The sequence below is a fragment of the Bufo gargarizans genome, chromosome 9, assembly GCF_014858855.1.
Source record: "Bufo gargarizans isolate SCDJY-AF-19 chromosome 9, ASM1485885v1, whole genome shotgun sequence".
Lineage (NCBI taxonomy): Eukaryota > Metazoa > Chordata > Amphibia > Anura > Bufonidae > Bufo > Bufo gargarizans.
The window spans coordinates 58,046,019-58,064,563 of NC_058088.1; the positions used below are offsets into that span (position 1 = coordinate 58,046,019).

The window sequence follows — 18,545 nt, forward strand, 5'->3', positions numbered from 1 at the left end:
TATTACATTGAGTTACAGCTTGCAGCGAATACTCGGGACACATTTTTTTCCCTACGTTTACACATTTTCCATTCCCAAAGGACGAATGGCACTTGTTGTATTTAATGTTACACTTTGTAAAATTCTGTCGTGCTTAAGACGGGCTCTTGTCTTTGCTTACAATTCCACGGTCAATAGTATGAAAACCCCTCGGGGGCAATAGTTAAATAATGACAATAAACAAATCCCGCAGCCAGAGGAGAGATTTATTAGGATTTTTTAAAGAAAATAAAACTGTACAAAGTAGGTTGCATTTTTTGAATTAATCTTGATTTTTTATAGTGTAAACTTTGGATAGGTGCACTCTTTGAATCCTAATGTAATGTAGCAGAAAAGGATGGAGGTATTAAAGGGACACCAAGGTTAAAGAGTATTTCTGGCACGGAGAGTGTCACACAAACCAACCTGAATTTTACATAGAACGCCTGTAGAAAAAAGTTTGTAGTATCCTTACTTTTCTAGAGTTGCATAGATCGACACCTCCGAAATCTGGTCACACGATGTCCCTCTTCTGAAAATCCTGTTTCCACCAACATCACATCCTTTACCAAGTTTCTCACCTGGGCTATGGACGTTGCCAAAACTATTCTACTCCCTGTTGAATTGGAGAATGTGCAGAAGTGGATTCAGGAGTTTGCACATGTTTTAGGGAGACAAACAGTACTGGTCCCATCCACAGTTACAACAATGTCCCCTTCAAAGCTCAAGGCGGAAACATGGCAAAGGACATGATGTTTCTGGGAGCTAGAATCCCAGAAGAGGAGCGGCACATGCCTGGGTTCCCAAAAGGTTGATCCACTCAACTTCAGAAAGGTAAAAACTTTCTTCTAAGGTGTGATCTGCCAATGGCTGGTTACAGCAGTAACATATCTCCAATGCAGGGACCCAGTGATGTGCCACTTGGTTGACACGTTACCGCTGTGGCTAATCATTGGCTGCGTCAGCACAAGTGACCCCCACCTGTTCCAAAAGTTTGCACATGGAAACAGGATTGTGGAAAATGCAGCAGTGGACCAAAGAAGCCAGGACAGACTAGTGGATAGTGAATAAGTATGCTTCCCTCCACAGGGACAGCATGGAAGGGGGAGCCAAAATGTAGTAAAAGGCTGGAGAACCTCTTTCAGGCACAAATTGCACCTAATTCTGTATAATGTAGACGCCATGGTCTAATATGCAGTTAAGAATCAAACAGCCACTTAAAGGGGCATAATAGTAGATTTATAAACACAAATGAATACATCAGTTCTAGAGGGAAAAAGGGACTTGGGTCAAAAGATGAACAGTCCCTCCAAAAGAGTAGGTAGGTTTGGACTTCACCCAGGGTCCTACATAGCTGGCACTGTGCTATTAAGTGCACTTGACCGATATCTATTGTTCATTCCTGTTAATGACATTGAAGAACGCTTTAAATCCACCAATATGCAGAAATAACGCTGCGGAGTCTGGAATGCTGATGCATTAAAATCGCTTACATAACAGAAATGCAGTCTGTTTGATAGACTGTCCCGTAGTCAGGATCAAGGGAAATGATTTGAGGAGCGATTTATCTTGTTGGCTGACATATAGATGAATAATGTTGTGCTTGGTAAGAGCGTTAGCACGAGGCACAATAAAAAACATACAGTAAAAGGAGGAATAAAACCAGCAATAGCCACTTATGGTGTGAATTTCTTAAATAGTTCAACAGTAATTATTGATGATGAACAATAGATATAATAATGGGCTTCTTGGTCCATGGCACAGATGATAAAACAACTTGGAATAATGGCCTAGATTTGGTGTTGTGTTGGTAGCTCAATTTTAGAGCTAAATTAAGTGCAATGTGGAGAAAAAAGTTGCATTCGCTCTCTTATACTCAACCAACAAGGGTGAGTAGCTTCATCAAAATGGGTTGTCAAGAAAGAAGGGTAGACTAAGTTGTGATTTTTTTTGCACCCTAATGTGTCAAATTGTCCTAAAAAACTTATAGAAAGTAAGACAATTAAATGTTGACGTCATCTCATACATTGGGGGCATATTGCTAGGATAGGTCTGATAGATGCGGGTCCCACCTCTGAGACCCGCACCTATCTTTAGAAGGGAGCCCACAAAGTAAATGAGGGCACACCATGCACGCACGGCCGCCCTCCATTCATTTCTATGGGACTGCCGAAAATAGTTGAGCGCTGGCTTGGCTATTTCCATCATCCCCATAGAAGTGAATGGAGCAGTGGCCCACTTGCTTGGTGAGCTTTACATTCATTTCAATGGGACTTCCGAAAATAGCAGAGTGAGGTGCTCGGCTATTTTCGGCTTCCCATAAAAATGAATGGAGGGTGGACATGCATTTAATAGTGAATGGTGTAACTAGAACATTTCTAAAGGATATCATTTTTAAAAATATACCTGCGTCCACCTGAAAAAAAAGCTGTAAAGTCATTGCTACTAGGGGTCTCAATTCCTCCTAAGTTACAGTCCACTACCTGTTGTAAGGCTCAGAAGAGGATTGAGAAGAAGTGGGGGCGTGTCAGAGCTAGCTGAGATTGTGAGCCTGATGAGAGAACTGCCTCTACACTGCTTCTGGAGTCTCCTGCCTTTCTTTCAGTGTAATTTATTAATCCTTATCAGCTGGTATCTGTCGTTATCTAAGCTCCCTAGAAGAAAACAAACATAGTGGAAAGTAAGGGAAGTAAGGTAACTGCATACAGTACTGGCAGAAGAGAGACACCCACTGCTTCTGAGAGAAATGCACCTAGCTATGCAGCTGAAACAGGGAATAATATGGTTTAAAGAGACTTTAGGGAAGCCCAAATGTAATTCCTCCTTCACAGTTATGATTGTAAAAAATAAAAAACTTTTTGGAAAACTCAGGTACGCTTTCAGGGAAGCCAGTAAGCCGCCTAACATGGCTCAAAATATCTCAAGATGAGTAGCATGAGACAATCAGCTTTGACAATAAAAAAACCCTTCATGTTACCCACAACAGACAATTAAATAATGTAAACTTTTTTTTTCAAAGGTGCTCATTTTGTACCACTCCCTTCAAGATATCTTGAGCCAAGAAAAAATATAAGGATGGACACATCTAAAGATCTTCTGTGCTATAGCAAGTAAACCATGACCTATAAGTGTTGGTCTGGATGGTTGCAAGGAGAATAATTTTGTGCCAAGCCTAAAACATGGCATCACTAATTTAAAGGAAATGGCTGAACCCTTTGTCTTGGGTTCCTTTGCCTTGGTTACTTACATACCAGAACCTGGGGATCAGGTTCACAATGCTCTATCAGAAATAGAAGATACCAACCTAAGCTAGGAGAACTTTCTAAAAGGGTCGCATATTGTACTTGTTAAAAGCTGGTATCCATCCCCCATTTTGGAGTGTTACATTAAAAACACCTTTGCTAATGATGAGATGAGCAAGATGATCAGTATTTTTGGAAAGAGATTTAAGAACTGATCTTGACAGAATCATCGCCAGGTGTTAAAACTATTTTAACATAAGCCTAAATCTTGCAGCCAATTTCATCTTTAATAAATTCATCTCTTCAATAGTAACATTACCGCTCGCCGACTGTCAACTTTTCTTTTTCTCCCTTTTTGTGTCTTCAAATGTGCGAGTGAGACAACTTGAGCTCTTTTGAGAAGCTAGTAAAACACCTTGGGAGGACTTGTTAACAATATATTAATAATTGCTTTGGCAGGTGACTCAGTGAATTCCCATGCGGAAAGTGGGAATGACAGAATTAACTTTGATATAGATGACATCCTATTATTGATGGTAAGTCCACTCTCTCCGAGATGAAGATAAAAATGTGTATATTAAGAAAGGCGAATGACTACAGATGATTTGCTTTAATTCTCGGGGATTTCATCTTCGTTCTGTAGACCAAGCATTCATCTGACTCCGCTAATTAAGCCTCGTGTAAAACCTTGACATTTTCGTGGATGCCACATACACATTGCGACTGAGCTGCTGTATCTGCCTGCAGATTACCTGCCAAGGTTTTGCTGCAGGTACAAGAGAAGCACGTGATTTTTGTTTGCATTACCTTCAATCTGCTGAGTTCATCCTGCTGTATACCATGTAGCCTTCATTTCAGATGACTACTTGACTAAAGTGACAGGTAAGGATAAAATATAAAATGCACCCCTTGTGACTAGAACAATGTTAGAAGCTATTGAGATGTTTTATGGATCCATTCTATGTCAAGGTTGCTAAAGTCAAAGTTTACGAAGATAAACAAAGTCCTCGAACATGGAATATCCAAATGATCATAAATATGATCGTTGATCCCCATACAGCTTCCTTGTTTGTCCCAGGACATCTCTGGTTACACAGGGCGATCTGCTGCTGACAAACAAGGATTTTTGGTGCAGCTGGGAAGATGTGATTGGCAGCATCTTTAGATGGGTCAATGACCATTTGTAGGAATGCTTATTCTACAAAATTGTTCTATTCTTCCGCCCACATCAAAGAGCCTTCACCCATCTCTACTCCCCTCATCCTCAGATCTTGCTATAGACTAGAAAGAAATATGATCTCTTCTTACCTTTGACCAATTTATTCTCTTCATTGTTGTCTCCGGTTTGTATTCTTTCTTTGGTTTCATCCCAAAAGGCAACGTTACAGGTGGTGGAGCCATAGGTCCTGAAAATCGTATGCCTCCAAAAGGTGGTGGTGGTGGTGGGCCTCCCATTAGAGGAGGAGGCAGGGGAACTCCAGGAAGCGGTGGAGGAGGAGGTGGACCTCCACCAGGAAGTGGTGGTGGCGGCGGTGGACCAGCGGCCGCTCCTCCAAAAAGTGGCGGTGGTGGTGGAGGAGGTGGTGGTGGAGGTCCACCTGTTGTTGCACTTGGACCTCCTGTTGGTTTAGCACCCTGAAAGGCAATACAGACAGAAAATAAAGTAAATAATATAAAAATTCATAACTGATTTACATAAATTAACATACACATGAACATATTGCACTGAAATGGAGCTGTTCTGCAGTTCACAGGATCGGTGAGATCCTCAGAGATCAGACCTCATCCATCTTAGCCATATGTCTTCATTTAATGAGATGCGAAGATCCCTTTAATCATTGTCTAATCAAAAGTTGCATAACTTTGTACCATGCTTTGCATCAAAATTCCTTTGCTTGCTCTTAGTGAACAGAAGCCTTCGCTCCTTTTGGTTTAGAAGTTGAAAACAATTCCTTACCACAATCTGCTGACATTGTTGACTGTTTGTTACTATGTATCAGTGTAAGCAATTATCGGTGAACTTGACACAGTATCACACTGCAAACTGTTCCTTAGGCCCCTTTCACACGAGCGAGTATTTTGCGTGATGCGAAAGCATTGTGCCCGCATGGAATCCAGACCCATTCATTTCAATAGGGCTGTGTACATGTGGGTTGGTTTTCACGCATCACTTGTGCGTTGCGTGAAAATCGCAGCATGTTCCATATTCTGCGATTTTCACGCAACGCTGGCCCTATAGAAGTGAATGGAGCTGCGTGAAATTTACATTGCATCCGCAAGCAAGTGTGGATGCGATGCGTTTTTCACGCATGGTTGCTAAGAGATGTTGTTTGTATACATTCAGTTTTTTATCACGCGCGTGCAAAACGCAATAAATCGCATTGCACTCGCAAAATAAAAACTGAACAACTGAACACGATCACAGGCAAATCGCGCAGTCATCACTGAACGCATCCAGACCTAATCCGGAAACACTCGTCTGCAAGGGGCCTTAGGCCTCATGCACACAATCATAATTTTTTCCCGCTTCAAATTCACATTTTTTGAAAATCGGATGCGGATCCATTAATTTCTAAAAATTGCGGACAGCACACCATGTGCTGTCTGTATCCATATGTCGGTGTGGCCGCCTGGCAAAAAAATAGAACATGTCCTATTCTTGTCTATTTTGCAGACATATGGGCCATTTCAGAAGTTTGCAGATCTGCATTTTTTTGGACAGCAAAATGGATATGGTCGTGTGTATGAGGCCTCACACTGATACATTGTAACAAACCGATCAACTGTGTTATCAGGGCTAGGGTAGGATGAGTTTCCAGCCTCTGAACAATTTTTCCCATTCACTGAAAGAAGGCAGAGATGTTGAAAATGGTGAGAAATTTTAACAGTTGCATAATTTTTTATGGGACATTTAATAAAATTTAAGGCATAGTAGACTGTCCCCTTAAAGGGGTTGTCCCACAAAAAAAACATTCTACAGTTTTCAAACCAGCACCTGGCTCTGAATACTTTTGTAATTGATTGTAATTAAAAATTTTGCATAGCCACTGAGTTATTCAATAAAATGTATCCGTATAGCGCCACCTGCTGCTTGTTCTTTTTCTTATTTATTTGACCTGCTCTCTGAGAAGGTCACAAATGCTCAGTATCATCCTTGCACTGAGCTGTGATAGGGAGAGCACAGACACGCCCCCTGAGCTGTGATAGGGATAGCACAGACACGCCCACTGAGCTGTGATAGGGAGAGCTGAGACACGCCCCCTGAGCTGTGTTAGGGAGAGCACAGACACGCTGCCTGAGCTGTGATAGGGAGAGCACAGACACGCCCCCTGAGCTGTGATAGGGATAGCACAGACACGCCCCCTGAGCTGTGATAGGGAGAGCTGAGACACGCCCCCTGAGCTGTGTTAGGGAGAGCACAGACAAGCTGCCTGAGCTGTGATAGGGAGAGCATGGACACGCCGCCTGAGCTGTGATAGGGAGAGCACAGACACGCCCCCTGAGCTGAAGCAGAAAAGACACTCCCCTTGAGTTTTTAGCTTGATATACATCTAGCAGAGCAATGAATGAGGAGATCTCTGGATCCATGTGAGGAACAGGGCTGGTTCTAGCTTTGTTAGAAAGAGAATGTCATGTACTATATCTATATTTTATTTTCCTTCTTTACATTAGTCATGGAATAACCCCTTTAAGATGTGATCTAATCATGTGAATTTCATATTTACATGAAGTGTCCCTTTAAGAAATGGACTACCACTTTACTCTCTACACTAATACGTGACAAAACGCAGCTCATTATCTCGCAAATTACATCACATTGTCAGACAGCCTCCTATCTAGGCAACAGGAACGCGTTTACATCAGCCAGGGAAATGTTCAAAAATTTCGGAAATCTAACAGAACTCTATTTTGTTTTCAGCGTGGCCCTATTAACCACCAGTTTTAGAAAATATATGGTCAATCAACAGTAAATGGTGCATAATTTCTATTAACTGCATCGACAAGGCGTCTGGAGAAATATTTGGGCTCGATTACAGAGAAAATAGTGGAGATCTGCAGAATATAACAAACCGCAGATGAGCGTTCTCATTTTTACATTTGGATGTTCCTGGCAACAGCAGAAAGGGAATATAATTGCGTGAGCCTAAATTATCATCACAAATCTGTCATGTTCATATTATCGCCACTGCAGAAAATCCATCTGCTGAAATGACTCTTTTTTTTTTTTGCAGCCTGGCCGAAATGCCAAAATGAACTTAGAATAATTTCTGCTCCTTTTCTTGTGGTCGCATTTACACGAATAGAAGAGCTCGGAGTAGAGATGAGCAAGTCAATTCTAAATGAATCGGAGTGGCCTAGAATCTCACAAAAATTCTTTTTCCAAACTTATCCGAAGTTTTGACGATTTGCGTCGGATCAATTGCGCTAAAAGGTGCCCCCCCCCATTTTATATTTAAAATTCACTGTGAAGGAAACAGGGGAGGGAGGATGAAGACAGAGGATCACTTGACTCTCGGACGAGGCCCTGGCCAGTAGGCTTGCCAACAATGCTTTGCGGGCAGCCCGACAGTCAACCAATCAGGAGGGAGGATATTGACTGGAGATTGACAGACGCCATTGTGAGGTCAGCCAATGAGGGGATAGGACGTGTCTGTGCTATCTGCAGTAGACACGAAAAAAGGAAGCCATTTTATGGTCAGGGATTGTGAAGAAGATAGATTAAGTTCAGATAGAAAGTCAGGTTTTATCATTAGGGACAGAATAGGAGCAGACCGTGAACTCTGTTTCTACGCTCATTCACACGACCGTGGTTTTGTTCCGCATCCGCATTTTTAATGGGTCACTCACTTCAATGGGGCCGCAAAAGATGTGGATAGCACTCCATGTGCTGCCCGCATCCGTTGCTCCGTTCCCCGTCATGTATTATTCTTGTCCGTTTTGGTCGTGTGAACAAGCCCTAACAGTCAGGGAGCTGTTCACAAATCATAATTATCCAAAAAAACGCTTAAATTCTCCCACAGTTCATATGCATGTAATAAGCATATTTTAGCATGTCAACAGCAGCAAATAGTGGGTCCGCAATATATGGGCCTTGACCGTTTTTGCGCAGCATTATGGATGTGGACATGTTCACTTGAATGGGTCAGCAATCCAGAAGATGCGGTGTGGAACGGAGACACAGAACCTCATGGGGCTTCCATGGGGTTCCTCTCCCTGCCTCCTCACCACAAAAAAAATAGAACATGTGGACACATTTTTTTCGCGGTGCAGACAGATCACAGAACCATTCAAGTTGAATGGGTCTGAATCCGCCTGCGGAAGCCGCACGGATGTTGGCTGTGCATCAACCGTGTGCATGAGCTCTAAGGACCTGCAAAAAAAAATAAAAAAAATGGATGACATCCGTGTGGCATCTGTTTTGGCCTTTTGCTTTTTCCCAAAAACCCGTTGCAATTTTTTTACTGTTTAAGTGAGTATTGCAATAATCATATTTTAGTTCAAAACAAGCTATAGCATCTTCTGATACTACTGTATCATTTTTGGATGCTTGAGCAGAAAAAAAAATGCTCTTTCTTCTGACATTAAAGGGGTTATCCGGGTAACACCGCGATCCTGTGCAGCGGCCACTTTTAGGATCACGTGCCGCACATTGAGCATGCGATTACGTTAGAACACATGGCACATACATGAATCTGATTCTTTTGCTAGCGCCGTGGCGAGAGATTCAGACTCACGCATGCGCTGTAGGTTCTAACCAGGCCAGGATCACATGTCCAATGGAAGTGACTGCTGCACGAGATTGTGGTGCAACCCCTTTAACAGGTGTATGTGTATAAACAGAGCCATTTCATTTAATATTCTGCACGCCAGATTTTTGGCATTGAAAATTATCTAAATCTACACCAGATTTAAAGCTGTTGTATGCCGGGGGAAGGGAGGGGAGGGGGGGGTGCGCCTAAGTTATGTAGAGTCCGGTGCCTTTACATAATTTAGGAGCTTCAAGCATTCCGGCATTAAATACTAGCCACTAACACATAAGTCGCCAGTATTTAATGCCAGAGATTCCTTATACAAGTCACTCTAAGTGAGAAAGCCAGACGGATGACTAACAAAAAAAAAGAAAGAAAGAAAGAGCCCAGTTGCTCTGACCTACAGTTCTCCACATGGTCGGATTCATTCCAGATAACTTGTACAGTTTCTTATTTTTGCTTATTAAGCTTTACATCAGAGATTCAGTCGCCGCGTGCAATTAATGTGAGCAGAAAACGTTGTATTATATTATTATTATTATTGTCTTGTACTATAATGTTTTAGCCCATCTTAAGGAGACACTGTAATATGAACTCCGCGGACACAAGTATTGAGTTAGTCGAGCTGTCGGTATGGGTTTTACTGGAAGAGGAGACGATCCTCGATGGTCCGGGTGATGGAACATAAGCTGCAAACAAAAATATGTCAATTCGTCTTTTCTTCCTAAAGTCGGTTTCTTGCATGGCATAAAATCAAACCCCGCCAAGTCTGAGGCATCGACAAGTCGCAGGCGGCAAAACATGATCTGCTTTTTACAGGTGCAGAACTATACATTACGGGTCTATACAGAGCAATGTACACTCATTGATTCTTTGGTCCTTCAAGGAATTAACTAAATCTGTGTAAACAATTAGGTGCTACCACTAACCTAACCCTATCATCTGCCACCATTAACCTAACCCTATCACCTGCCACCATTAACCTAACCCTATCACCTGCCCCCACTAACCTAACCCTATCATCTGCCACCACTAACCTAACCCTATCATCTGCCACCACTAACCTAACCCTATCATCTGCCACCACTAACCTAACCCTATCATCTGCCACCACTAACCTAACCCTATCACCTGCCACCACTAACCTAACCCTATCATCTGCCACCACTAACCTAACCCTATCATCTGCCACCACTAACCTAACCCTATCATCTGCCACCATTAACCTAACCCTATCACCTGCCCCCACTAACCTAACCCTATCATCTGCCACCACTAACCTAACCCTATCATCTGCCACCACTAACCTAACCCTATCTGCCACCACTAACCTAACCCTATCATCTGCCACCACTAACCTAACCCTATCACCTGCCACCACTAACCTAACCCTATCACCTGCCACCACTAACCTAACCCTATCATCTGCCACTACTAACCTAACCCTATCATCTGCCACCACTAACCTAACCCTATCATCTGCCACCACTAATCTAACCCTATCATCTGCCACCACTAACCTAACCCTATCATCTGCCACCACTAACCTAACCCCATCATCTGCCACCATTAACCTAACCCTATCATCTGCCACCACTAACCTAACCCCATCATCTGCCACCATTAACCTAACCCATCACCTGCCACCACTAACCTAACCCTATCATCTGCCACCACTAAACTAACCCCATCATCTGCCACCACTAACCAAACCCCATCATCTGCCACCACTAACCTAACCCTATCACCTGCCACCACTAACCTAACCCTATCATCTGCCACCACTAACCTAACCCTATCATCTGCCACCACTAACCTAACCCCATCATCTGCCACCATTAACCTAACCCATCACCTGCCACCACTAACCTAACACTATCACCTGCCACCACTAACCTAACCAATGTACACTCATTGATTCTTTGGTCCTTCAAGGAATTAACTAAATCTGTGTAAACAATTAGGTGCTACCACTAACCTAACCCTATCATCTGCCACCATTAACCTAACCCTATCACCTGCCACCATTAACCTAACCCTATCACCTGCCCCCACTAACCTAACCCTATCATCTGCCACCACTAATCTAACCCTATCATCTGCCACCACTAACCTAACCCTATCATCTGCCACCACTAACCTAACCCCATCATCTGCCACCATTAACCTAATCCATCACCTGCCACCACTAACCTAACCCTATCATCTGCCACCACTAAACTAACCCTATCATCTGCCACCACTAACCAAACCCCATCATCTGCCACCACTAACCTAACCCTATCACCTGCCACCACTAACCTAACCCTATCATCTGCCACCACTAACCTAACCCTATCATCTGCCACCACTAACCTAACCCCATCATCTGCCACCATTAACCTAACCCATCACCTGCCACCACTAACCTAACACTATCACCTGCCACCACTAACCTAACCCTATCATCTGCCACCACTAACCTAACCCTATCATCTGCCACCAGCTCCGAAGCTCTTGACCTACAAAGACCTTGTCTCATAGCGTGAGCCATGATATTATTCTGCACTACTGGGGAAGATTATTTAAAGAGTCATTATGTGGGCACTGTATGACAGCATTATTTATGGCAAAATTAAATCTGCACTGTACAGCACTGATATTTTTGGAACAGTATAGTACTATTATGTGTTAAATATATAGTAGTATTATATGAGCCCTGCATGGCAGTACTATTTATACACTATAAAGCTCTGCTATGTCTGGTACAGTATTGTGCTACTAAGGGGTTCAATATATTGTAGTATTATATGACCACTGCATGACAGTACTGTAGTATGTATACACTATATAGCTCTGCTATGTCTGGCACAGTATAGTACTACTACAGTATGTGTTCTATATACGGTAGCATTATATGAGCACTGCATGGCAGTAAGAGTTATACACTATGTCTGACATGGTAAAGTACTACTATATGTTCGCTATACAGTCACACTATATAGGCACTCTATGGCAGTACTTTTATGCACTGCTGTGTCTGGCACTGTATAGACCTAATATGTGTTCAATATATAATAGAATTATATTGACACTGTATAGTGGTCATATCAGTGTACTGTATAGCAATGCTATGTCTTCCACTGTAAAATATTACTTCCGTATGTGTTCAATATATGTTAGCATTATATAGTCACTGCATGGCAGTATTATTCATGCACTGTTGTGTCTAGCACTAAATAATACTACTATGTGTTCTGATAACATTACTTTGGCAATGAACGGGGTGGCATTATTTATTCACTATATAGCACTGATATGTCTGCCACTATATAGTACTATTATGTGTTCAAGACATTGATAGTATTTTATGAGCACTATATAAAAGTATTACTTATACTATGTCCAGCACTGCATTGCTACGTCTGTCACTGGATGGGCACTGCATGATATTATTATTTATGCAATGCTATGTCTGTATGGTACTATTACTCGTTCAATATATTTAAAGCATTTTCTCAGCACACTGTATAGAAGTATTATACATGCAAATAAAAAATTGTAATACTAATAGCACTAATCTGTGTTCAATATATGGCAGCAGACACTGTATGGCAGTATTATTTATGCACTATAGAGCACTGCTATGTCTGGCGCTATATAGAACTACTATATGTTCAATATAGGATAGCATTATATTGGGTATATTATATCTGTCACTGCATAGTACTAATGTTTTCAAGAAATGATAGCATTATATTGGCATCATATGGCATTATATTGTATTATGCCCTATAAAGCAAAGCATTTCCTGGCACTGAATTAATAGTACTGTGTCTACTGAATTGAAACATTTTGTAGGCACTCTATAGAAGTATTATGTGGGCACTACATGACAGCATTCTTTCAGCACTTTGGTGGCATTATAGGAGCACTTTACAACACTACTACTTTTCACAATGTATAGTACAACTGTGTGTTCAATGTATTATAGCATTATGTGGGTACTGTCTGGCAGTATTATTTATGCACTATTTAGAACAGCTATTTCAGGCATTGTGCGGCAGCAGGGCCGGCTCCAGATTCATGTGGGCCCTTGGGCGATAAAGTCTCAGTGGCCCCCTTGAGGCATTTTGCACGGCGCTTACAGCAATGAAACTGCATGTATTATAGATGAAATACCTTAGGCCTCTTTCACACTTGCGTTGTCCGGATCCGGCGTGTACTCCACTTGCCGGATTTACACGCCGGATCCGGAATAACGCAAGTGTACTGAAAGCATTTGAAGACGGATCCGTCTTCAAAATGCTTTCAGTGTTACTATGGCACCCAGGACGCTATTAAAGTCCTGGTTGCCATAGTAGGAGCGGGGAGCGGGGGAGCGGCATACTTACAGTCCGTGCGGCTCCCGGGGCGCTCCAGAATGACGTCAGAGCGCCCGATGCGCATGGATCATGTGATCCATGCGATCACGTGATCCATGCGCTTGGGGCGCCCTGACGTCAGTCTGGAGCGCCCCGGGAGCCGCACGGATGGTAAGTATGCTGCTCCCCGCTCCCCACTACACTTTACCATGGCTGCCAGGACTTTAGCGTCCCGGCAGCCATGGTAACCATTGAGAAAAAGCTAAACGTCGCATCCGGCAATGCGCCGAAACGACGTTTAGCTTAAGGCCGGATCCGGATGAATGCCTTTCAATGGGCATTCATTCCGGATCCGGCCTTGCGGCAAGTGTTCCGGATTTTTGGCCGGAGCAAAAAGCGCAGCATGCTGCGCTATTTGCTGCGGCCAAAAAACGTTCCGTACCGGAACGGAAGACATCCTGATGCATCCTGAAGGACGGACTGTCCATTCAGAATGCATTAGGATAATCCTGATCAGTATTCTTCCGGCATAGAGCCCCGACGACGGAACTCTATGCCGGAAGACAAGAACGCAAGTGTGAAAGGGCCCACACAGAGCATGCTACAGAGCGGATAGATGGGAATCAGTCCTTATGTGCCTACTTTTATTTTCTACTCAGTGTTTCAGTCCCTCAGGTCTACTCACAGTTATGTGCCCCCTTCATAGTAGATATGCCAAGATATGTGCCCCCTCACAGTAGATATGCGTCCTCTTACGATGGATATGCCAAGATATGTGCCCCTTTCACAGTGGTTTTGCCCAGCTGTGCCCCCTTCACAGTGGTTTTGCCAAGATGTGCCCCCTTCACAGTGGTTTTGTCCAGATGTGCCCCCTTCACAGTGGTTTTGTCCAGATGTGCCCCCTTCACAGTGGTTTTGCCCAGATGTGCCCCCTTCACAGGAAGTGAAAAAAACAAACAATAAATCCTCCTGGCCTCAGTCCCCTGGCTCCTCCCATGATCCGCGCTCCCCATCAGCAGGATACTGTGACACGTGGCGTTGCGGTGTAGGAGGAGCAGAGGCTGATTCCCGGCCCGCCCTGCTCCTCCTCCTACAGAGATCCGCAGGACCATGTGTGAGGACATTGTGCTGCTGCTGCTGGGGAGCGCTGGCGGCTCAATGGTGGAGCGGCGAGCAAATAGTTTAGTGGTGTGCCTACAGTGTTTGGCACCTGGGGCAGGTCCTTTCTCTGGCACCCCCTCCCCCCAATACTTAAAAAAAAAATGTACCCCCTCACAGTAGTATTGCCCTCATTGTACAAGCTTCACAGAAGTTTTGTACAGATGTGTGCCCCCTCACAGGAGTTATGCCCTCTCTGTGCACCTTTCACAGTTGTAATGTTCTATCTATGCCCCCTTCACAGTAATAATCCCCATTGTGCCCCCTTTATAGTAGAAATCCCCATTGTGCCTTTTTCACAGTAATAATGCCTACTGTGTCCCCTTCACAGTAAGAATGCCCACTGTGCCCCGTTCATTGTAATAATACCCTCTGGCTCTGTCCCCCCTCCAGAGTAGAAATGTCCATTGTGACCCCTTCACATTAGTAATGCCCTCTGTACCCCCTCCAGAGTAGAAATGCCCTCTGTGCCCCCTCCATAGTAATAAAGACCTCTGTGCCCCTCCATAGTAATAAAGACCTCTGTGCCCCCTCCATAGTAATAAACTCCTCTGTGCCCCCTCCATAGTAATAAAGACCTCTGTGCCCCCTCCATAGTAATAAAGCCCTCTGTGCCCCCTCCATAGTAATAAAGCCCTCTGTGCCCCCTCTATAGTAATAAAGCCCTCTGTGCCCCCTCTATAGTAATAAAGCCCTCTGTGCCCCCTCTATAGTAATAAAGCCCTCTGTGCCCCCTCCATAGTAATAAAGATCTCTGTGCCCCCTCTATAGTAATAAAGCCCTCTGTGCCCCCTCTATAGTAATAAAGCCATCTGTGCCCCCTCTATAGTAATAAAGCCCTCTGTGCCCCCTCCATAGTAATAAAGCCCTCTGTGCCCCTTCCATAGTAATAAAGATCTCTGTGCCCCCTCTATAGTAATAAAGCCCTCTGTGCCCCCTCCATAGTAATAAAGCCCTCTGTGCCCCCTTCATAGTAATAAAGCCCTCTGTGCCCCCTCCATAGTAATAAAGCCCTCTGTGCCCCCTCCATAGTAATAAAGATCTCTGTGCCCCCTCTATAGTAATAAAGCCCTCTGTGCTCCCTCCATAGTAATAAAGCCCTCTGTGACCCCTCCATAGTAATAAAGCCCTCTGTGCCCCCGCCATAGTAATAAAGCCCTCTGTGCCCCCTCCATAGTAATAAAGCCCTCTGTGCCTCCTCCATAGTAATAACGCCCTCTGTGCCCCCTCCATAGTAATAAAGCCCTCTGTGCCCCCTCTATAGTAATAAAGCCCTCTGTGCTCCCTCCATAGTAATAAAGCCCTCTGTGCCCCCTCCATAGTAATAAAGATCTCTATGCCCCCTCTATAGTAATAAAGCCCTCTGTGCTCCCTCCATAGTAATAAAGCCCTCTGTGCCCCCTCTATAGTAATAAAGCCCTCTGTGCTCCCTCCATAGTAATAAAGCCCTCTGTGCCCCCGCCATAGTAATAAAGCCCTCTGTGCCCCCTCCATAGTAATAAAGCCCTCTGTGCCCCCTCCATAGTAATAAAGCCCTCTGTGCCCCCTCCATAGTAATAAAGCCCTCTGTGCCTCCTCCATAGTAATAACGCCCTCTGTGCCCCCTCCATAGTAATAAAGCCCTCTGTGCCCCCTCTATAGTAATAAAGCCCTCTGTGCTCCCTCCATAGTAATAAAGCCCTCTGTGCCCCCTCCATAGTAATAAAGATCTCTGTGCCCCCTCTATAGTAATAAAGCCCTCTGTGCTCCCTCCATAGTAATAAAGCCCTCTGTGCCCCCTCCATAGTAATAAACTCCTCTGTGCCCCCTCCATAGTAATAAAGACCTCTGTGCCCCCTCCATAGTAATAAAGACATCTGTGCCCCCTCCATAGTAATAAAGCCCTCTGTGCCCCCTCTATAGTAATAAAGCCCTCTGTGCCCCCTCTATAGTAATAAAGCCCTCTGTGCCCCCTCTATAGTAATAAAGCCCTCTGTGCCCCCTCCATAGTAATAAAGATCTCTGTGCCCCCTCTATAGTAATAAAGCCCTCTGTGCCCCCTCTATAGTAATAAAGCCATCTGTGCCCCCTCTATAGTAATAAAGCCCTCTGTGCCCCCTCCATAGTAATAAAGCCCTCTGTGCCTCCTCCATAGTAATAACGCCCTCTGTGCCCCCTCCATAGTAATAAAGCCCTCTGTGCCCCCTCTATAGTAATAAAGCCCTCTGTGCTCCCTCCATAGTAATAAAGCCCTCTGTGCCCCCTCCATAGTAATAAAGATCTCTGTGCCCCCTCTATAGTAATAAAGCCCTCTGTGCTCCCTCCATAGTAATAAAGCCCTCTGTGCCCCCTCCATAGTAATAAACTTCTCTGTGCCCCCTCCATAGTAATAAAGACCTCTGTGCCCCCTCCATAGTAATAAAGACATCTGTGCCCCCTCCATAGTAATAAAGCCCTCTGTGCCCCCTCTATAGTAATAAAGCCCTCTGTGCCCCCTCTATAGTAATAAAGCCCTCTGTGCCCCCTCTATAGTAATAAAGCCCTCTGTGCCCCCTCCATAGTAATAAAGATCTCTGTGCCCCCTCTATAGTAATAAAGCCCTCTGTGCCCCCTCCATAGTAATAAAGCCCTCTGTGCCCCCTCCATAGTAATAAAGCCCTCTGTGCCCCCTTCATAGTAATAAAGCCCTCTGTGCCCCCTCCATAGTAATAAAGATCTCTGTGCCCCCTCTATAGTAATAAAGCCCTCTGTGCTCCCTCCATAGTAATAAAGATCTCTGTGCCCCCTCCATAGTAATAAAGCCCTCTGTGCCCCCTTCATAGTAATAAAGCCCTCTGTGCCCCCTCTATAGTAATAAAGACCTCTGTGCCCCCTCCATAGTAATAAAGTCCTCTGTGCTCCCTCCATAGTATTAAAGCCCTCTGTGCCCCCTCTATAGTAATAAAGCCCTCTGTGCTCCCTCCATAGTAATAAAGTCATCTGTGCGCCTCCATAGTAGTAAAGATCTCTGTGCCCCCTACATAATAATAAAGTGCTATGTGCCCCCTCCATACTAATAAAGTCATCTGTGCCCCCTCTATAGTAATAAAGATCTCTGTGCCCCCTACAAAGTAATAAAGCCCTCTGTGCCCACTACATAGTAATAAAGATCTCTGTGCCCCCTACATAGTAATAAAGCCCTCTGTGCCCCCTACATAGTAATAAAGATCTCTGTGCCCCCTCGATAGTAATAAAGCCCTCTGTGCCCCCTCCATAATAATAAAGTCCTATGTGCCCCCTCCATAGTAATAAAGCCCTCTGTGCCCCCTCCATAGTAATAAAGCCCTCTGTGTCCCCTCCATAGTAATAAAGCCCTCTGTGCCCCCTCCATAGTAATAAAGCCCTCTGTGCCTCCTCCATAGTAATAACGCCCTCTGTGCCCCCTCCATAGTAATAAAGCCCTCTGTGCCCCCTCTATAGTAATAAAGCCCTCTGTGCTCCCTCCATAGTAATAAAGCCCTCTGTGCCCCCTCCATAGTAATAAAGATCTCTGTGCCCCCTCTATAGTAATAAAGCCCTCTGTGCTCCCTCCATAGTAATAAAGCCCTCTGTGCCCCCTCCATAGTAATAAACTCCTCTGTGCCCCCTCCATAGTAATAAAGACCTCTGTGCCCCCTCCATAGTAATAAAGACATCTGTGCCCCCTCCATAGTAATAAAGCCCTCTGTGCCCCCTCTATAGTAATAAAGCCCTCTGTGCCCCCTCTATAGTAATAAAGCCCTCTGTGCCCCCTCTATAGTAATAAAGCCCTCTGTGCCCCCTCCATAGTAATAAAGATCTCTGTGCCCCCTCTATAGTAATAAAGCCCTCTGTGCCCCCTCTATAGTAATAAAGCCATCTGTGCCCCCTCTATAGTAATAAAGCCCTCTGTGCCCCCTCCATAGTAATAAAGCCCTCTGTGCCTCCTCCATAGTAATAACGCCCTCTGTGCCCCCTCCATAGTAATAAAGCCCTCTGTGCCCCCTCTATAGTAATAAAGCCCTCTGTGCTCCCTCCATAGTAATAAAGCCCTCTGT

At 44.3% G+C, this 18,545-nt stretch overlaps 1 protein-coding gene across 4 annotated transcripts in view; it reads right to left on the minus strand.

Moving 5' to 3' along the window:
- DIAPH2 (diaphanous related formin 2) overlaps positions 1-18,545 on the minus strand; it is a 1,273,340-nt gene that overhangs the window by 887,236 nt on the left and 367,559 nt on the right. For all 4 annotated transcript variants that reach the window (XM_044268818.1, XM_044268816.1, XM_044268815.1 and 1 more), the window contains one exon: positions 4,569-4,895. In XM_044268818.1, the coding sequence (XP_044124753.1) occupies positions 4,569-4,895 (327 nt within the window). The remainder of the gene's footprint in view (positions 1-4,568; positions 4,896-18,545) is intronic.